General features: G+C 48.4%; 2 protein-coding genes across 2 annotated transcripts; one reads left to right on the top strand and one right to left on the bottom strand.

Moving 5' to 3' along the window:
* The first annotated feature begins 918 nt into the window (after positions 1-918).
* PLLP (plasmolipin) lies at positions 919-4,920 on the top strand. Its single transcript, XM_050904313.1, has 4 exons — positions 919-1,041; positions 3,918-4,091; positions 4,608-4,727; positions 4,807-4,920. Exons 1-4 carry the CDS (start codon positions 919-921, stop codon positions 4,918-4,920), a joined length of 531 nt encoding a protein of 176 aa, XP_050760270.1.
* Positions 4,921-7,555: 2,635 nt separating this feature from the next.
* ARL2BP (ADP ribosylation factor like GTPase 2 binding protein) lies at positions 7,556-17,433 on the bottom strand. Its single transcript, XM_050903738.1, has 7 exons — positions 17,385-17,433; positions 16,348-16,468; positions 14,070-14,131; positions 12,757-12,863; positions 11,983-12,068; positions 10,654-10,750; positions 7,556-9,492 (listed from the first exon to the last, which is right to left on the bottom strand). Exons 2-7 carry the CDS (start codon positions 16,383-16,385, stop codon positions 9,412-9,414), a joined length of 471 nt encoding a protein of 156 aa, XP_050759695.1. The 5' UTR covers positions 16,386-16,468; positions 17,385-17,433; the 3' UTR covers positions 7,556-9,411.
* Between the last annotated feature and the right edge of the window lie 33 nt (positions 17,434-17,466).

The following is a 17,466-nucleotide window of genomic DNA, read 5'->3' on the forward strand; positions in this document are numbered from 1 at the left end:
CACAAAGTCCAGCTGGAGGCCAGTCCCTAGCGGTGTACCCCAGGGGTCAATACTGGGTCCAGTCCCGTTTAACATCTTCGGTAATGATCTGGATGATGGGGCAGGGCGCAGCCTCAGCAGGTTGGCAGATGACACCAAACTGGGAGGAGTGGCTGATACTCCAGAGGGTCGTGCTGCCATCCAGAGGGACCTGGACAGGCTGGAGAAATGGGCCGGCAGGAACCTCCTGAAGCTGAGGGTGGTGAAACACTGGCACAGGTTGCCCAGAGAGGCTGTGGATGCCCCATCCCTGGAAACATTCAAGGTCAGGTTGGACGGGGCTCTGAGCAACCTGATCTAGCTGAAGATGGCCCTGCTTATGGCAGGGGGGTTGGACTAGATGACCTTTAAAGGTCCCTTCTAACCCAAACCATTCTATGATTCAACAAGGAGACGTGCAAAGTCCTGCCCCTGCGGAGGAACAACCCCAGGCACTGGGACACGCTGGGGGCTGTAAAAAGGCGCTGGGGTGCTGGAGGACACCACGCTGAGGACGAGCTGCAAAGCAGACCCGTGGTGTCCCGGGCTGCCTTAGGCAGAGCATTGCCAGGAGGTGTGTGTGGGGGGGGGGTCCTGCCACTGGTGGGGCCGCCCCTGGAGAGCTGGGTCCGGTGCTGGGCTCCCCAGTACAAGGGAGGCGGGAACGTACTGGGGAGCCCAGCGCGGGGCGATGCGGGAGGGCCCGCAGCATCTTCCCGGGGGAGGAGGGGCTGGGGCAGCCGCGGGGGCTCAGCCCGGCGCCCCCCACCCCAGCCCGGTGCGTGGGGACGGGGAGGACCCACCCGCGACGCCCGGGGGAGGCGGTGGGGCCGGCCCCGCGCTCCGCCCGGGGAGGGGCGGGAGGCATCCCGGGGCCGTGCCGGTGCCGGTGCCGGTGGCATGGCGGGGCTGCCCGGCGCCGCGCGGACCCGGAGCGGCTCCCCGGGCTCCTCCGCCGCCCTCCCCGCCCTGGACGGCTCCTTCCTCCGCTCGCCGCTCGGGGGGCTGATGGGCGCCGAGGCCGTGAGTACCGGGGAGGGGGCGCCGGGGGGGGGCCGGGGGGGGGCTCGGCTGCGGGAGCGGCCGTCCGAGCGCGTCGCCCACTTTGAATGCATTTCTTCGTTGCCCTGGCTGCAAACAGTTAGGTTTCCCTTTGGCTGCCATCCCTACCCCGTCCTCGCTCTCTAACCCTAATTCATCTCTAACCTTGAGATACCGCAGCCCCCCCTCTCTCCTCCTTCCCTCTCTAAAGCCAGAGGAAAATTTGGCTGCTCGGCCTCACGCCCTTTGCTGGTTGTAACTCGGCTCGACGCCTGGCAGCTCCCAGCGCCGGGCACGGGCCGATCTGCATGGGCATCCCCGCAGGGCGCAAGCCAGTGGGTCCAGGGGGCTGTATGAAGCACAGTGACCCCCAACTGAGGTGTGTTGGGGTTGCTCCCGGGGCTCTCACGCTCCCTGGGCACTCCCAGCCCTCCAGGTTGTCCTCCCCAGCAGTCCAAGGCCGCTCTCGGACAAGCCCAAGGGTCTTTGCACCGTCAAACCGAGCAGCAGCATCACCTCTCCATTGCTTCAGCATCGGAGGCAACCGCAGAATAAACTCCTCTTGCTGCTCTCCCGTGGTACCCGGCACTTCGGGTGCACCATGTGTGCACAAGGGTGGGCGTTGAGCTGCACATGGGGCCACGTGTGACCTGCCCCGGTGTTTGCCCACGGTGCTGCCCTGCTGCGGTGGGGAGCCTGTTTGCTCGTCCCCTCTCCCCGGGGCAGCGTTGTGGGGGGACGGCCCCGAGCAGCCGCTGTGAAACAGCGGGCGTAGACCTGGCTCCCTGCTCCAGATTTCAACCCCTGGGCACGGCTGAGCTGGTTGTGACACAAACGCCGAGGGAAGGGTTGGGGAAGGATGCTGCCGGGGGGCGTCTTGCAGGAGCATCAGGAAAGAGAGATGGAACCGAGGTGAGCAGAAGGGACCCGCACCTGGTCCCACCTCTCCAGCCCGTTGCCGGGGCCGTGCCGTTAAACACGCTTGCCCAGCTCCCATCCACCGAGACCTGCTGCTCCCCAAAACCTCTCTCCTAAGGGCTCCTGCTTTTCTCCCCCTCCAGCAGCCGGAGCAGGGCAGCTCGCACATGCCGCTCCGGCAGCACACTGGGCTTTTTCCTATACATGTTTCTCCCCGACGCATATTTTGCGATCACGAGTGTTCGAAATGGACGTGACAGACAAGGAGGCATTGTTGGGGCAGCCGAGCACCAGGGCGTTGTACTCAGGCGGGACAAAGGCTGTTGTGTTCCTTCCGTGACAATAAGCGATGTGGGCTTACACAGGGGCAGAGCCCTTCTTCCAAAGAGCCCTTCTCCTCCCCGCCGCTGGGAGATGACTCCGCGGTTGCCCTGCCAAAGCGGAGGTGAGCGCAGGAGCCGGGCGGTGCTGGCGGCTTCACCTGGCTCTGCCCAAAGAGATCCCAACCCCAGCTGGGAACCAGAATACATCGTGGCTGCATGTGGGGCACGTTCTCACCCCAGCCTTGCCGGGGGCATCTCCCCAGGATGTTCGGTCGTGCTGGGAAACGCGGAGGGTGCAGGGCTGGAGCCTCCTTGCTCCCCAGGAAGCGGGTGTAAAGGCTCCCTACTTTGCTCTGGTCCAGCCGGGAGGCGATGAAGGACGGTGAAGCAGAGCCCACCAGCACCGTGCTGGCTGCCGGAGCCCCGGCTCTGTGTGCTCGTGCACGGGCTGTGGTTGAGGCTGCAGAACAAACAGGGCAAATCACAGAAAGCGCCATTTGCTTTGCAACAGCCTTTCTTTTCCAGGCCCCATCGCTATGTGCTGGTGTCTCATCCTCTGCTTGCTCCCTCGTGGGTTAGGGGCTTTCTAAATAAAAAAAAATACGCACAAACTTCCTGCTCGAGGGAGTTCCCCGGGGAGGGGATGGCGGAAAAGGCGGCTGCTCCCTGGCCCCATCGCTGCGGGTGAAGCAGGGCAGCATCTCCTCCGGAGTCCAAAGCTCAGGGGTGGACACAGCACAGGGAGGGGAAAGAAAAAAAAAAAATAAGAACAAATGAAATGCCATTCCATGGCGCTGGGCTGGGCTCTTCCATCCCTGCCTGCCAGGGAGCCAAGGGCAGAGACCTGCTCCCTGCCGCCGCCTCTGCCCTGCGGGCTGTGCCGGGGGCTGCAGGGAGGGGAGAAAACGGCTCTGCCCTGGCTCTGCTTATTTCTCCTCGAGCAGATCCAGTAACAGGCTCACCTGCCTGGTTTTTTTGTGGATCACTCTGCAGGCATATGATGCTGCAATTGCTATGCAGTTAAACCTGCTGAACGGTGAAAGGTGAGCCCTAGAAGCTGTACATCCAGGAGGTATAAACCAGACCAGACCAGACGCGAGCTAACCGAACAGCGGAGAGAAGCTGAGAAGCTTGCTTTTTCTTTTTCTTTTTTAAATGATGCTGCACCTGGGGGAGATCAAGGCTGAGCTGGGACCCCGGGAGCCCCCAACACATCCAGCTCTCATCCCGCCCATGAGATGTCCCTAACACTAAGCCAGCACCTGCACAGACTGACCCTGAACATGGGGGCTTCTTGGTTGAGAAGGGACCTTTGGTGGCAAGGATGCCCAGGTTTCACCCGTCCTGCCTCACAGGACATCCCTGTACCAGCTCCTGGGGCAGCAGTACCGGGGGGACAAGCCCATCCCCGAGCAACGAGGGTCCCGGCTGGGCTCCCCGTCCTGAGCTGTCCCCCTCGAGTCCAGCCCTGCCCTGCGGCTCTTGCGTGTCCCTGCTTTGCTGGAGCCAGGGTGACCCACCTGCCGTAGGTGGTGGTGAGGCCGGGCTCGTGGGCGATGCTCTGCTTTCCGCCTGCAGGAACCACCACCTGAACGCTTTCCCCGTTTCACCCCGCAGGTGCTCGGCTTACTGGTGTGGGCTCTCATCGCCGACACAACGTACTACCTCCACGCCGCGTACGGCTGGGTGATGTTCGTGTCCATCTTCTTCTGGATATTAACAGTCCTTTTCTTCGTGACTTACCTCCTGCAGCTTCAGCTGAAGTTCTACGTGATCCCCTGGCCCCTTGTGGTACGTAGCCAAGAGGGAGAGAGGCGGGGTCCCAAGTGGGAAATATCCTGGGGAGATGCTCCGAGAGGACCGGGGCTTCAGGATTTCCTGGGCTGATGGGACAGAGTCCCCTGCACTTTGCTCCCGGGGAGATGCTCCGAGAGGACCAGGGCTTCAGGCTCTTCTGGGCTGATGGAACAAAGTCCCCTGCACTTTGCACAATGACATTGTTTCATTCTGCTCCTCAATTGCTTAGAAAATTTCCAAAACAGGGAGCCCTGTATCAATCCAGAAAGTTACAGCCACTGCGTTGCTGCTGCAGTCGTGGTGTCAACCAGAAACCTCTCAGCACAACCCGGGGTGTATTTAATGAGATGCTCACCTGAGGTTTGTTCCCAGCATGAGGGGCTGGACCCTTTTCCTCTGGTTCTCCTGAGGAAGAGGGAGGAACGTGAAACCGAGCCTTTTGCTCATCCCTCATCCCAGCACGTAGGAGTCTGAGCCCAGACCTCACGACCTCCTCTTTGCCTTCCCCAGCTGATGATCTTCAACGCTGCGGCAACCGTCCTGTACGTCACCGCCTTCGTAACGTGCGCAGCCGCTGTCCAGCCTACATCCTGGCGGCAGTGGGATTACAACCGGAGAGCCGCGGCGTCCGTAAGTAGCAGCGGGCAGGCGAGGGCCGCGGGGCTGGGGCGGCCGCTGCGCTCACGCCCGGGGTCTGCTCCTCTTCCAGTTCTTCGCCTGCCTCGCGATGATCGCCTACGGGGCGAGCACCTTCTTCAGCTTCCGCGCCTGGAAAGGGCTCGGCAGCAACGCGGCCACCAGCCAAGTGACTGACCACATGTAAGGAGTGGACAGCAAAACCCAGCCGTGGGCCACCCTGGGTCAGCTCATGCCGGGCTCGGTGGTTTGGAGCCTCGCGTGCCACCAGGTCTCGTTCTTGGACCAGCCTGCGCTGCCAGCGATGGTCGGTACCGGGTCGCATGGACGCTGCTCTGTGGTCTCTGATGATGCTTCCAGCTGATGTACCCACAGCACAAACCCACCAGCGCCATCACCGACAGCCTCACCGGGAGGACACGGACTCGCTCCTGCTCATCCTTGGGGTTCATCCAGATCCTCGCTGGAACAGCTCCGCTGAGGGGGCTCAGCCAATTCGGCACACTCCAATACTAAAATTCACTAAACCAAGCCCAGGCTCCTGTCTCCGGTCATTCGCAGCTACAGCGTAAGTAATTGAAATTAACGTGATACCTAAACAGCGGCATAGCTGGAGGATGTAGGCTAAGCAAAGGAAAAAGTCTAAACTCTTCTTGTATTGATTTCTAAAAACGTGAAGCACAGATTTTATGCTTTAAATAAAAATCTTTCTAAATCCAGCACTGGAGTCTGTCAATGAAAAATTTGCCTTACAAGAAGGTGGTACGTACAGCACGGCATGGAGCAGACAGCAGAGATGTCGCCGGCAGAGGCGAGTGCCCCTTCCCACTGCATCTGGGCAGTACAGCCTGGCCCCGAGGGAGGAGGTCGTAAGTCCACAGGGTTCACCTTCCTTTGCTTTACCTACATGCACGCGCACATATATACATGCGCACACACAGAGCGCGCATCCAAGACTGCAGGAACACGAACGAGGTGCCAAGGCTTTGATGCGCTCCCTCCTCTGGGCTCAGCCCCACACACGCCACGCCGTTAACAGGACCACCTCTGGACCGGCAAGTCGATTTTGCCCGTTAGCTACCAGTGTTCTTCAGAAATTAAAACTAAGTCTGCAAATGCTCTGGGAACAGACACAGGGTCAGTGCCTCAGGAGAACGCAGAACCACGCTGCTCCCCGACACTGCAGACGACAAATTCACCTTTTATTTCTTGGGGACACGGGCTGGCGTTTGTCAGAACTAGAAGCGATGCCCAGGCAGACACAGCAGCTCTGCCCTTCACACCCTCCTTGTACAAGCTAGTAAAAATAGATGAAATGGGTTCAATTTATTTCCGGATATTTCTAGACAGGAAAGGCGGTGCACAGTGAGCTACACTGCAAAATTTACCGCATGCTCTGCATGGGAAAAGTTTTAACAGCTCATCTACAGAGGCTCAGGAAATTTCACTGCATTAATGGAAGGTGTGAATTGAAAAGGACTGGACAAACCGCGTTAGCCCCTGGCCGATCTGCCTTTAATTTGGTTTTCAGTGAGCTAAATGAAGGGTCAAGTTTCCACAACTATGAATATATATATATAAAAATCAGTAAGAGAATTAGCCTCTTCATGCGTTGTTATGACGATGTTAAAACTCTTCAAACATGACGTCAGACTTGCACACAGATAGTTCATTATACAGAGAGATTTAATCTCTTTAAAAAGCCCCTCTGCCTGATGGAAAATGCGTCGAAACAGGGACAAGTGACAGGAGTGTCGCTGAGGGACGAGTTATTCTGGGAACAGCAGCCCACAGAAAACACACAGACAGAAGAGCGCGGCACAGAGCCAGAAAGGTATTGCAGGAAACACTGAGATACAATTCCCCATCAGAGTAAGAATTCATCCCCAACCGTGCCTTGTCGGCTCCGAAATTACAAGAGACTTTGCTTAAAATACAACAGAACTCCCTTCAGAAAATAACTGCCTGAGGTATTCATTTATACTGCCATTAGTTTAAGTAATTAACTGAAGCAAGTGTAACAGGAAAAGAATTAAAACTTTTTCCAGTAAAAAAAAAATGACAGGGATATTTTTAGTTTTAGTTGCAAATCACTATTTTAGCTCAAGCATTAAAAATTAAAATATGTCAACAAGATTCTTTTAAAATTTGATAAAAATCTGTTCCTGACATTAAAAAGTCAACATTATATAAAGAGGTAAGGAGTTAACTGAAGAACGCCAGTCCACACACCGACAGTAGAAAACCAACTAGATTTAAGCCTTGTATTTCCCGGACGTTAACCTCAGGATTCACGTGGCAGGGGAGCTGCATCTAGTTTGTGTTAAAAACACGACCCAACGTTTTCATACCTTTTTTTTCTGGGAATAAGCATCTCAGAGCATCATCTCTGCTCGCTAACTAACTGCCCATGCATGCCTGAGCACCAACTTCTGTGCTCACGGGGAAAAGCTGCTTTTTACGGCATGGGTGGTGGGTAGACCCGTAAAAACCTGTGAATCCCGGTGGGGCGACCGCAGCTGATGGAGCTTCACCGACTGTGCTGCTGTCGGAAGGATCAGGAACACGCATTTCAAACCACGGTACTGCAACTTAGCATTTTTAGGGACGTACTCATGTCGCCTTAGCGGGTTACTGTCGCTGAAAAGAGAATCAAAATGAGTGGTGGCTGTGTGGCGTTCACCGGAACAGAAAGCCTGCAAAACTGCTTTTGATCAACACACACCCAGCAGGATTTCTAACTCCTTTAAAAAAGAAAAAAAAAAAGAAAAAAAAAAAGAAAAAAAAAAAAAAAAAAAAAAAAAGAAGAAAAAAACCTCGAAGACATTTCTTGCAATTTTGCTTCAGCTTCTGGCTTTTATCATTCAAATCTGACAAGCATAAATTTATGGAAGGAGATTAAAAAAAAATTCTGAAGGAATAGCTTGTTTGGGGTTTTTGAGGGTTGTTTGGGTTTTTTTGGGGTTGTTTTGTTTTTTTTTTTTAAAGGAAGCGTGTGTGTATCTGGGTGTATGCACTTCTGAGGGGGATTTCAACATACCAGAATAATTCCAGACAAAAAACTGCAGAGCCATGAACACAACATACTAGAAACTTCATGAGATTAATTATTGCAGCACTCATAAATTCAGTAGACACAGAGTCAAAATACTAGGACGCTACACTTAGCATTGCTAGCCCACCTTTAAAAAGCCAGTATGGTCTGTCCACAAACCTGTTTAATGTTATCGTATTTTGTAGTGTAAGTATGGCTTATTTTTGCCTGCATGGCTAGAACTCTTGACTGGTATTCAAAAAAACTATTTCAGCTGAAGAACAAAGTCCTAGTACTGCTGAAATCGCTGTCAGACATCAACAGGAACAGGATTTCATCTCGTTTGTTCTTGTAAGACATTTCTCATCCACAGACAAAAATTTGTCACAGCCCAGCCATAGTTTTGCTCTGTCTAGGCTAGGTTCTCAACCGCTGTTTTGAAGGGCATCTGCCCTGCTGCATCAACCTGCTGTGGGACAGAGCGGAGGGCTCTGCTCACCATCCTGTGTTTCGATCTACTCTTAGGCTTTTAAAGACATACTCGCGTCGCCTGAGCATGTCATTAAGCGGCAGAGTAATGTGTCTGAACAGCATAAGAACAGAGGGTCCCTGTAACTCCAAATGCAGTTTAATCCCAACCGCCAACAGAGACGCGCCTGGGGCTTTGTGACAGGCTTATGGCTACAGTTCCACCAGCAAGCCACTCACCTAGTTTTCAACGGATGCTGAAAAATGCATTGCTGCACTAATGTTGCTAACAGTTTAATAGCAAAACCACGCCTTTTAAGCAACATGCTATTTAGAGCAGTAAATGACACGGTGGTAAACATGTCTGTGCCCAACCTACCGTCAAGCTTATATTACTAGAACTAATGCAGCTGTGCCACCGCTGAAAAGAAAGTCAGAAATTGCATCCATAGGCCAGCTTTCGGTTTATCACGGTTATTTTTCCCAATGTAGAATAGCTGGGGCCTGAACAAAAGTGAATGGGAGAACTTAGCACATTAAGGATGAGACTTACAAAAGCCAGAGAGCAGACAGATTTCCGCACTAACATATCAACTGTCAGAGCTGAGAGACAGTCTTATGCTAGAACATCTACATATTAAAACATATTCTTCCATCAGAAAGCTGTAGCACTTAAGATCGTATTAAAGTATTTAAAAAAAACCCAGAACAACAAAACATTGACGGGGAGGAACTCAGAGGTTCACACCTATCCTTCCAAGAGCTGGAGGGACATACTCTTTTTACACTGTCGTCTTGATTCTGAAAAGTTCTACGTTTTGGGGAGACGGTGAAGATGCCAACCCAAACAACACGTGCACAGGCCTATTTATTGTCCTCTCGGTGTGCTGGGCTTCTCAGCACGTGCAACGGTTAGGCTGGTGTACAAGTACTATGTATTTATTAAAAACAATTACTCTGGTAGAGGTGAAATTGTCTTCTTCTGTGGTCACTGAATACCAACCAGAATTCACACACAGATGTTTTTAGGATCAGGCCTCTGAAGGTACATAGTCTGGAGGGTGAATGAGTTTTCATCGTGTAAAAGCACCTTGATTCCCATGACCTTCAGTGTTTTAATGTCCAAATGAAAGCAGCAGCACTCATCTGGAGAAGGAAAGTAGTGCGTAAACTGTTCTAGGAGGAGGATATTGACGATTTGTTTAATGAAGTCACCACTAACCCACTGCTTAAATCCGGACTTCGACCTTCTTTTTCCTAGAAACATGGAAGAAAAAGAAATTGGTGACTCAGTGCTGTTTTGGAATAAGCAGTTCAAAAAATGAAACGGGCAACACATATTGATTTGATGCAACAAACAGAATATGAAGTCACATGTTACCTGAGCATCTATGATTGAATGAGAACCCAAACTTCAAGAAGAGATCGTGCAGGAATCCCTGGGGTAAGGTCGCTGTCGCTCTGCCAGCCGTACATCCAGGCCAGAGCAGAGTCTTGCTTACGTCTGGTCAAGAACGCCCAGCCAGCAGGCTCACCCAGCGCTCAAGAACTAGTGAACTCTAGCTTCTGTGGTTTGCCTCTCAGGAGGCCCAAAGGTGCAAACCCCAACTGAAACTATTCCTGCTGCTGAGACACGGACTGTCTCTTTCTCCTCAACCTGCCCCCATTTTAAACAAAACCTAAAGGGGTGGGGGGAAGCAGCAGAGGGCATAACTCTGACAACAACTTTGACTCTTTTTCTCCTTTGTCAAATGTGACTGGACAGACACTGGAGAGCGTTTACATGTATTTAATTTCCCTAGGAAAAAGCTCATCCAAAAACCTTAATACTTTTGTTTGTTTGTTTCTCCAGCCTGGACAGAGAGGAGGAGAAATACAAATGGAATAAGCTTAAAAAGCTCATTTTGGATTGGCTGAGGAAAAAAAAAGGAAAATAAAAAAACGTATCACAGAATCACAGAATGGTCAAGGTGCGAAGGGACGTCTGGAGGGCATCTGGTCCAAACCCTGTGCTCAAGCAGGGCCACTCAGGACCATGTCCAGACGGCTTTTGAATATCTCCAATGATGGAGACTCCACAACCTCTCTGGGCAACCTGTGCCATTGCTCAGTCACCCACACCGTGAAAAAGTGTTCCCTTATGTTCAGCTGGAAATCAGTGTTCAAAGATGCAGAAAGAGCGTGTTTCTGAAGAACTGCTCCACATGCCAGCTTCATTCATGTTTTCTAGAAATTACGAAATGTGCATTTTGAGTTTAAATAGCCACTCAGTGAAGTTACTTGCCTTTTGACCCTGGTACAGCCTTTGAATAAATGCTGCTACCTACTGTAGTAACGCTACCTTTGGTACTCTCAGGCAGAGCTACACAAAACCAACGGCCATTATACCAATGAAAAGAAACAATGTGACATACTTACAGCTCTGTAATCCAAGAACATTTCTTTGAAAGCCAGGAAGTCAGTAAATGTGAGAAGCATATCAAATATATCACCTGCCATTTCATCTTTGTGCTGTCTATAAAGAGAAGTAGTTGGGGAATTAGAAAATTGTGTGGGAAATAAATTCGTTACTTTAAAATGGCATGAGGTCAAAAAGGATACCGGGACAAGTAGAATAATATCAAAATTTAAACAAGAATGTTATTATAGGTCTATCATAAAGCAAAACTTTAGCCAAATATTACCTTGCAGTATTTCCAATCCAAGTACATTAATATATTATATTTACCTAAATCCAAGAGGTAAGAGTATCACATCAGTCCTTGAAAACCAGACAAAGAAACTGACCTGTAAGTCACCAGAAGTAACACTCAACTAGCATTTATCTATTTATTTATCCTGAGCACTGAAACAGCTAGACAGTCCCTTGGAAGGTTAGAAAGGTCAGGGAGAGGCACAGAATGCTCATACACATCCCTTAAGAACGAGGGACTGTACTGACGATACTTGGTAGAGGACTTTTGATGGGAACATTTTGGAAGAAAGACTCCGTGCTCCCATATCAGCCTATTTCAACAAGACTTTCTTAACAGTCAAGGGTTGGGTTTGTTTTTTTTTTTAATTATTTAATTCTTATCAAAAGGAGCTTTACTTTAAACAGTCTATCTTCCAAGCGTACTATGTGCATTCATAGTAACTTCCCAATGCCTTATTTAAAAAAAAATAAAAATTAAATTGATTCAAATATTTTAAGATATTCAGTTCCCAGTTACACTTGATTCAAGGGGAAAACCCGTGATCTTTCAAAAGTGATCTCTTCATGAAGTTGGTTAAGCTGAAGTGACCAAATGCAAAAGCTTAAGACAAACCAAACTCTTCTCTGAATGCTTTGTACAAGAATCGCACTAAAGGCATTTCATCACATGACTCTTGAAAGACTACTAGGCTATTTAAGTGTCCAACACAGAGCCTGAAAGAGATAAAGGACACCCAACCTTTTAAGGGTCTGGCTTCAAAGTGACAATGATTATGAAAACCCTCCAGTGTTCTCATTCTGATTTCTCTTCCTACCCCTTAAAACCCAGTATATTTCAGCACAACAGTTCAGCAGTTTAGAGCAGCAGGACATGCTGAAGGCAAGAAAAGGGGTCAGTCATTGCCTGCACAAACACTTTTTTTTTTTTTTTTTAAATTAAAGAGAAACCTCTTTCTAAAGGGAGAGCTGTCAAACCTAAGCTTTGATCTAGGCAAAAAGAATTGAGAGGCACAAAAGTTGCCCCCCCAACCAAAAGCAAAGCAGAGACTTACTGCAATGACATTGTGAAAGCAGTCATATTAAAACCAGGAATCCGATCAAGCAACTTTTCTTCAATGTATTTCTCTACTAAAGAGATCTGGAAAAAAACAAACAAGCCACCCCTATAACATCATAACAAATTTCAGGAGCAGATTTCAAAACAGCGCATCTTCCTTACACTGACACCTTACTGACACTTTGTGTTATCCTCCCTGGGCAAACAACTGCAGATTCCTTAGCTGGGCGTTGCTACTTCAATTATTCACGCCACCGCTGAAGCACAGAACTGAACATTTTTGCTGGGAATACTGGTAAGAACAAACACTGACTATTTGTATCTAGTAACAAATTATTTTTAACTCATTTAATGGTATTGACTAGTAGGCTGGTATAGTTTCATAATTATGCTTTGCGTGAAGAATGTAACTGAAGCATCCAATATATGAAATAATACAACTGGAAAAGAACAAACTTTGCTACGCACACATATCAAACACATTATTTACTACAGCAATTGGCTAAAATTCTATTCAAGAGAGTTACACAACTTCCAAAGCATCTATGGAAATTTTCAGGTGAAACAAAGAGAAAGGAACCTAGAGCTCCAGAAACCATCTTTCTTGCTCACAGATCATGACTGTGCTTCAGAAGGAGACAGCAGGCAGTATGTCGGCTCTGCGCCACGTAAACCCAGTATTTTATAAACGGGGGAATACAGGACCTGACACTGGCCTTAATAATAATAAAAAAGCAATACATACGAAAAATAGGAAAAAGTATCTTACATATTCATTAAAAATAGAAGTATAGATGAGCTTGTTTTCTTCCGAGTCATCAAACTCCTGGTAGTGCTTCTCCATAAAAGTCCTCTGTATTAACTGGAAATCATCATCTGGGCCACAACAAAAACGCATCATACAGTTATGAATTTAGTCATTCTTTTTGTAACACAAAACCCACATTCACTAGTCCTCTGCTTCCCTGTCGTAACCACAGAGCCCTGTACACGTGCCGAGTCAGTCACACAAGTACCGCAGCTGCTGCTGAGCCACCGTTTCTGACCCGTCTGTGAGAAAACAGAGGCTGCTGATGGAGGGCAGCGCTACTTCAGTTAAGGGAGACGAATTAACAGGGCAGCAGCACATCAGTCTGCATTTTGACAGCAGCTGTGTGTTCAGAATGGAACGGGAAGAACACATCCACCTAGCAAGCTCTACAATTACTTCTTATAAGTTTCATTTACACTTAGTATTAGCAAAAAAGTCCTCCTGCTTTACGTTTTATTAATGAGGTTATTTATTCTGAACCCCGTTTCATTCAGGCTCTCAAGTCAGCAAAACATCTGTATTTTTTTATAAAGTGAATATACCTCTTCCCTACAAGAATTCAAAATATTTTTTTTTTCCTTGAATTAAAAAAAATTAGTGAAATTCCCAGATTCATTTTCAAATGCTGAAGAATTTTTTTCCAGTTGTGGAAGGAAACAAGAATGAAAATGAACATGGTAGGTCACCACCGAATTCAACGGAACAGGTATAAATATAAAGTTTATTTACACAGTGTTAAAATATACCAGTCTCAGCTTTCTAAATCCTAACACGTTCAAAATTAGTTTTGTTAGCATTTCTCCAGATTCAACTACATCACCAGGCAACTGAGGCTGCAGAATCTACATCTCTCTGGGAAGGATGTGGTCAAAAAGATTATACGCTGCTCTTATCAAGCAGCTGATGGCCAATTATCATGAATTCTGTCTCGGCATCTTGTAAACTGCTTCCTTGCACACACACTGACTTCTCAGTTAAAATTACAGTCCTGAGAATTTAGCACCTTTTATTGTCTAAGCTGACACGATGAGACTGGTGCCATTCAACATTCCTGCCATGAACAGGTCCTGCCACATTACAATTGTATATATACGTGCAAGTTACACGCAACAAAATTAACTCAGAAGGACAGTCTCAAAAAGTGAAAAGTGGCAAGACATGATGACAGGCAGGCAGGGGCTATTTTAGTTCTGTATGTCTGCTAACAAAAAGAGCAGCTTGCAATATGTTTAGCACCCATCTTGTTGTCTATAACTACTTGCAGAGCTTACCCATTATGATATCCTCCAGATACCCAACAACTGCATCAAACTCTGCATCAGAAGAGGAGGAGCTGCAAGCAAAAGAAAGATGGTACTGCATAAATATATATTTCAACCACAGCAGAAATAAAAGTTAGAAAGTGTTAACAAAAGCCTAAGCACAAATAAGCCCAGTAATTACAAGATAAGTGAATAATTTCCTAGTTTCAACCTACAAAATAATCCACGACACTGATGATAAGACTGCTTCACGGGGATTCTCATCAGGCCTCTACTGTATTTCCCCCCTGCTAAGATGCCTAATTGAAAAAAAATAAATGTTTTACTGGCTTTACTGTCAAGGCAATTCTAGTCCTGGTGCCAAAGGATGTAAAGAGTGTAATTAGAACAGCAAATTAAGCCTTTTCCAACCCACAAACCCCAGCTGCTACCACAAGCTTTCCTTCCGCTCTCCCCTGCGTAACTCTACATGGTGATCGCAGAACTCTAGACGCTCTAGAGAATATTTTGAAACACTTGGTCTTGTGGAACCACTTAAACTCAATGTATACACAAGTACTATATAACTGAAGAAACTTAAAATATTTTTCTTATGCAAGAAACATCCCTACATGCTACAAATAAATGGCATAATCTCCTAAGGTCAGTCTGTCATGAGCAAATAGTAAACACCGTTATGGATCTGAAGTCATCCAGGGAAGAAACCTTTGGTACCAGCATTTCAGGACTCTGGATCCCTTTGCTAAATTTATTATTGTGCAGCTTGTTCAGACACAATAAATAATCCACAGGATCTCCTTGGCCTTGCCATTCACAGCTCATCTTTAGTGGGGGATGAACTCTTCCTACATTCTCCAGCAGATGAAAGGCGGGCTTTTCTCACACATGAGGGAAACAAGCCTCAAAGGACATTTGTCTTTAAGAAAAAAATTAGCTTTGATCAGCAAAAGCACCATTTAAATTAAATTAAAACTAAATGTCTATTTCTCTTTAGTAAACAGAGCAAAACACTCTTTCAGACTAAGTTTTAAAAAAACCTATTACAGTTATTTTGCTACTGTCCAGTGAAATTAATCCAACAACAGTTTAACCCACATTTTAACTATAATGAGCCATAGGGCTCATTCTGACCAGGAAAAAAGAAAATATACTCGATTTAAAAAGGTGTCCAATCACCAGGTGATGTTCTAGCAACATTTCTGATCTCTTAAGCCTTGGGAGATGAGCAAAGCCAAGGCACGGGACTGGAACAGCGTGCTCTTCCACCAGAGGGCACGACACCACCAGGAGAGGAGCTGGCACAGCACAGTCGAAGCATTACATACCCTGAGCATCACACGGAGGACTTCAGGCAACGGGGCTCATCGCTTGCCATTTACATGCAAGGACAGGAGACTTTGCTATGGATAATTTCCACTCTTTTTTCCCCCTCCAAATAAGTGCTACTACTAGTTTTATAGCTTATTCTAACAGCAACAGAAAATTTAAAGTATTAATTTAAACCCTGGTTTAAGCCTGCAAGGCAAATAATGGCATTTTAACTGTTTCAAAATAACAGTGATTCCATCTCTCTATAAAACACACGTGCATCCGCATCCCTGAAGAAACACATGCTCACCAATCTTGTGGTTTAAGCCTCTGTCGCCTCATCATGCATAGTCCAGGCCAGCACAACTTGTGCTGCTGAAGCAGCCCAGGGAGCACGTGGCCTTTCAGTCCACAGAGTATCACGAATGAACCAAATCTACGAACTAGAGCGACAGAGGCACAAGCCCACGTCCCCTTCTGCCACGAGCTTTAGGAGAAGAGTATGCCAGACAAACGTGGAGCGAAGCAGCGTCTTAGCATCTACCAGCGTAAAATTTGGTTGAGACCACCTGTAAAAGGTCTCACGTGTCTAGAAGGAGGACATTCAAACACAAAGCAATAGTCTCTTCTTAGAATCCATGATATAATACAACATATGCTCTTGAAAAGGAGAGAGAAATTTTGAACTTAAAATGAACACAAAAAAACCAATTTTCAGCCTTACAGTGCTTATTTTGATCACTCAGCCTGGACTATCTTGTGCTACGCTCATTACAGTTATGTTTAATTTGACTTCACCTAAACTCTGAACTGACATTATTCCCTCCTGGAGCTTTGCATTCTGCACTCTTGTTCTCCTAAGAGGCAGAATCTGCTAATCAGTGTGGTGTAAATTCATTTGTGTAATTGTATTCCTATTAAGATATTTTAACTAGTAATTAGCTTATTGAAAATCTGACACAGAACGTAGCATACTCACATGGCTACACCAAAGTTTTCTTCATCAGAAGTCTCCATTGTCACTGCATAACTAGACTGGAGGAGAGACAATCTGCTATATTGCTGCTGTTAGTAGTTATTTCTTCTTTTCGGGCAGAGTGCTAAGGAATAACACGTGACTTGGCATTACTACAAATTCAATTGTTAAATTACCATACACTTCTCAAACAGCAAATCAGGAGAGAATCTTTAATTCTTAGACGTAGGAATTTCAAAATCATGTTCTTCCAAAGTTACTTCTTTTCTGTAATAACCTAAATTCTCTAGGAACTTTCTCTGCCTACTCAGAGAACAGGCTCAATACTGCCCACACCTGCAGTTAGTCTCTGTGAAGGGGTTTCAGGTGACCTTTACATCTTTTCTGCTGAAGCATCTATAACTGACTATTATAAAGACACAAGAAAACGAAGCCAGATAAGATGAAGATGCCACCCTGGTCCAGTGCATCCCGGAGAGCTCACAGGCCAGGCTTTGGATAGTGGTCCTACGTGTCAGGCCAGCGCCAGGCTGTGTCTCTGCCAGACCTGTGGCTGTGAGCAGCTGCTGACCCATGACACAGGACAGGGCACACAGCACCCCAGGACCACTGAGGATGGGCCAGCTGGCTTCTGGGTGCCCGCTGGGGACACCCTGCTCCTGCCACCCTTGCTGGGTTATACCCAACGCCAGCCTTCAGAGCAGCCCGCCGAGGGTGGGAGCCAGCTCTACGGCATCACCCCATCGCACAGGGAGGGAGGGGAGCGACCCTCGCCTCCCCCTTCCCAGTCCTGGCTCCTGGGGAGAGCGAAGCCCCCCAACCCTGTCCCTCCCCAGGGGGACCCAGGCACCCCACCCGCCTCACCTCCCCCTCCTCAAAGGGACCCAGGCGACCGGGCCGTCATCTTCCCTCTCCAAAAGGCTCCCGGGTGACCCGCCTTGCCAGCCCCCTCTTCCCGAGAAATACGGGCGTCGGGCCCGTGTCACCTCCCCCCCCGCCCCGGAGAGGGGCGCAGGGCCCCGGCCCTGCCCCGCACCTACCGCCGGTCACGGCAGCCAGCGGCGCCATCCCATCGCACGCGTCCCTTCCCCTCCGGCCCGGCCGTCTCCTGGGAAACGCTTC

The sequence above is a fragment of the Gymnogyps californianus genome, chromosome 12, assembly GCF_018139145.2.
Source record: "Gymnogyps californianus isolate 813 chromosome 12, ASM1813914v2, whole genome shotgun sequence".
Classification (NCBI taxonomy): domain Eukaryota; kingdom Metazoa; phylum Chordata; class Aves; order Accipitriformes; family Cathartidae; genus Gymnogyps; species Gymnogyps californianus.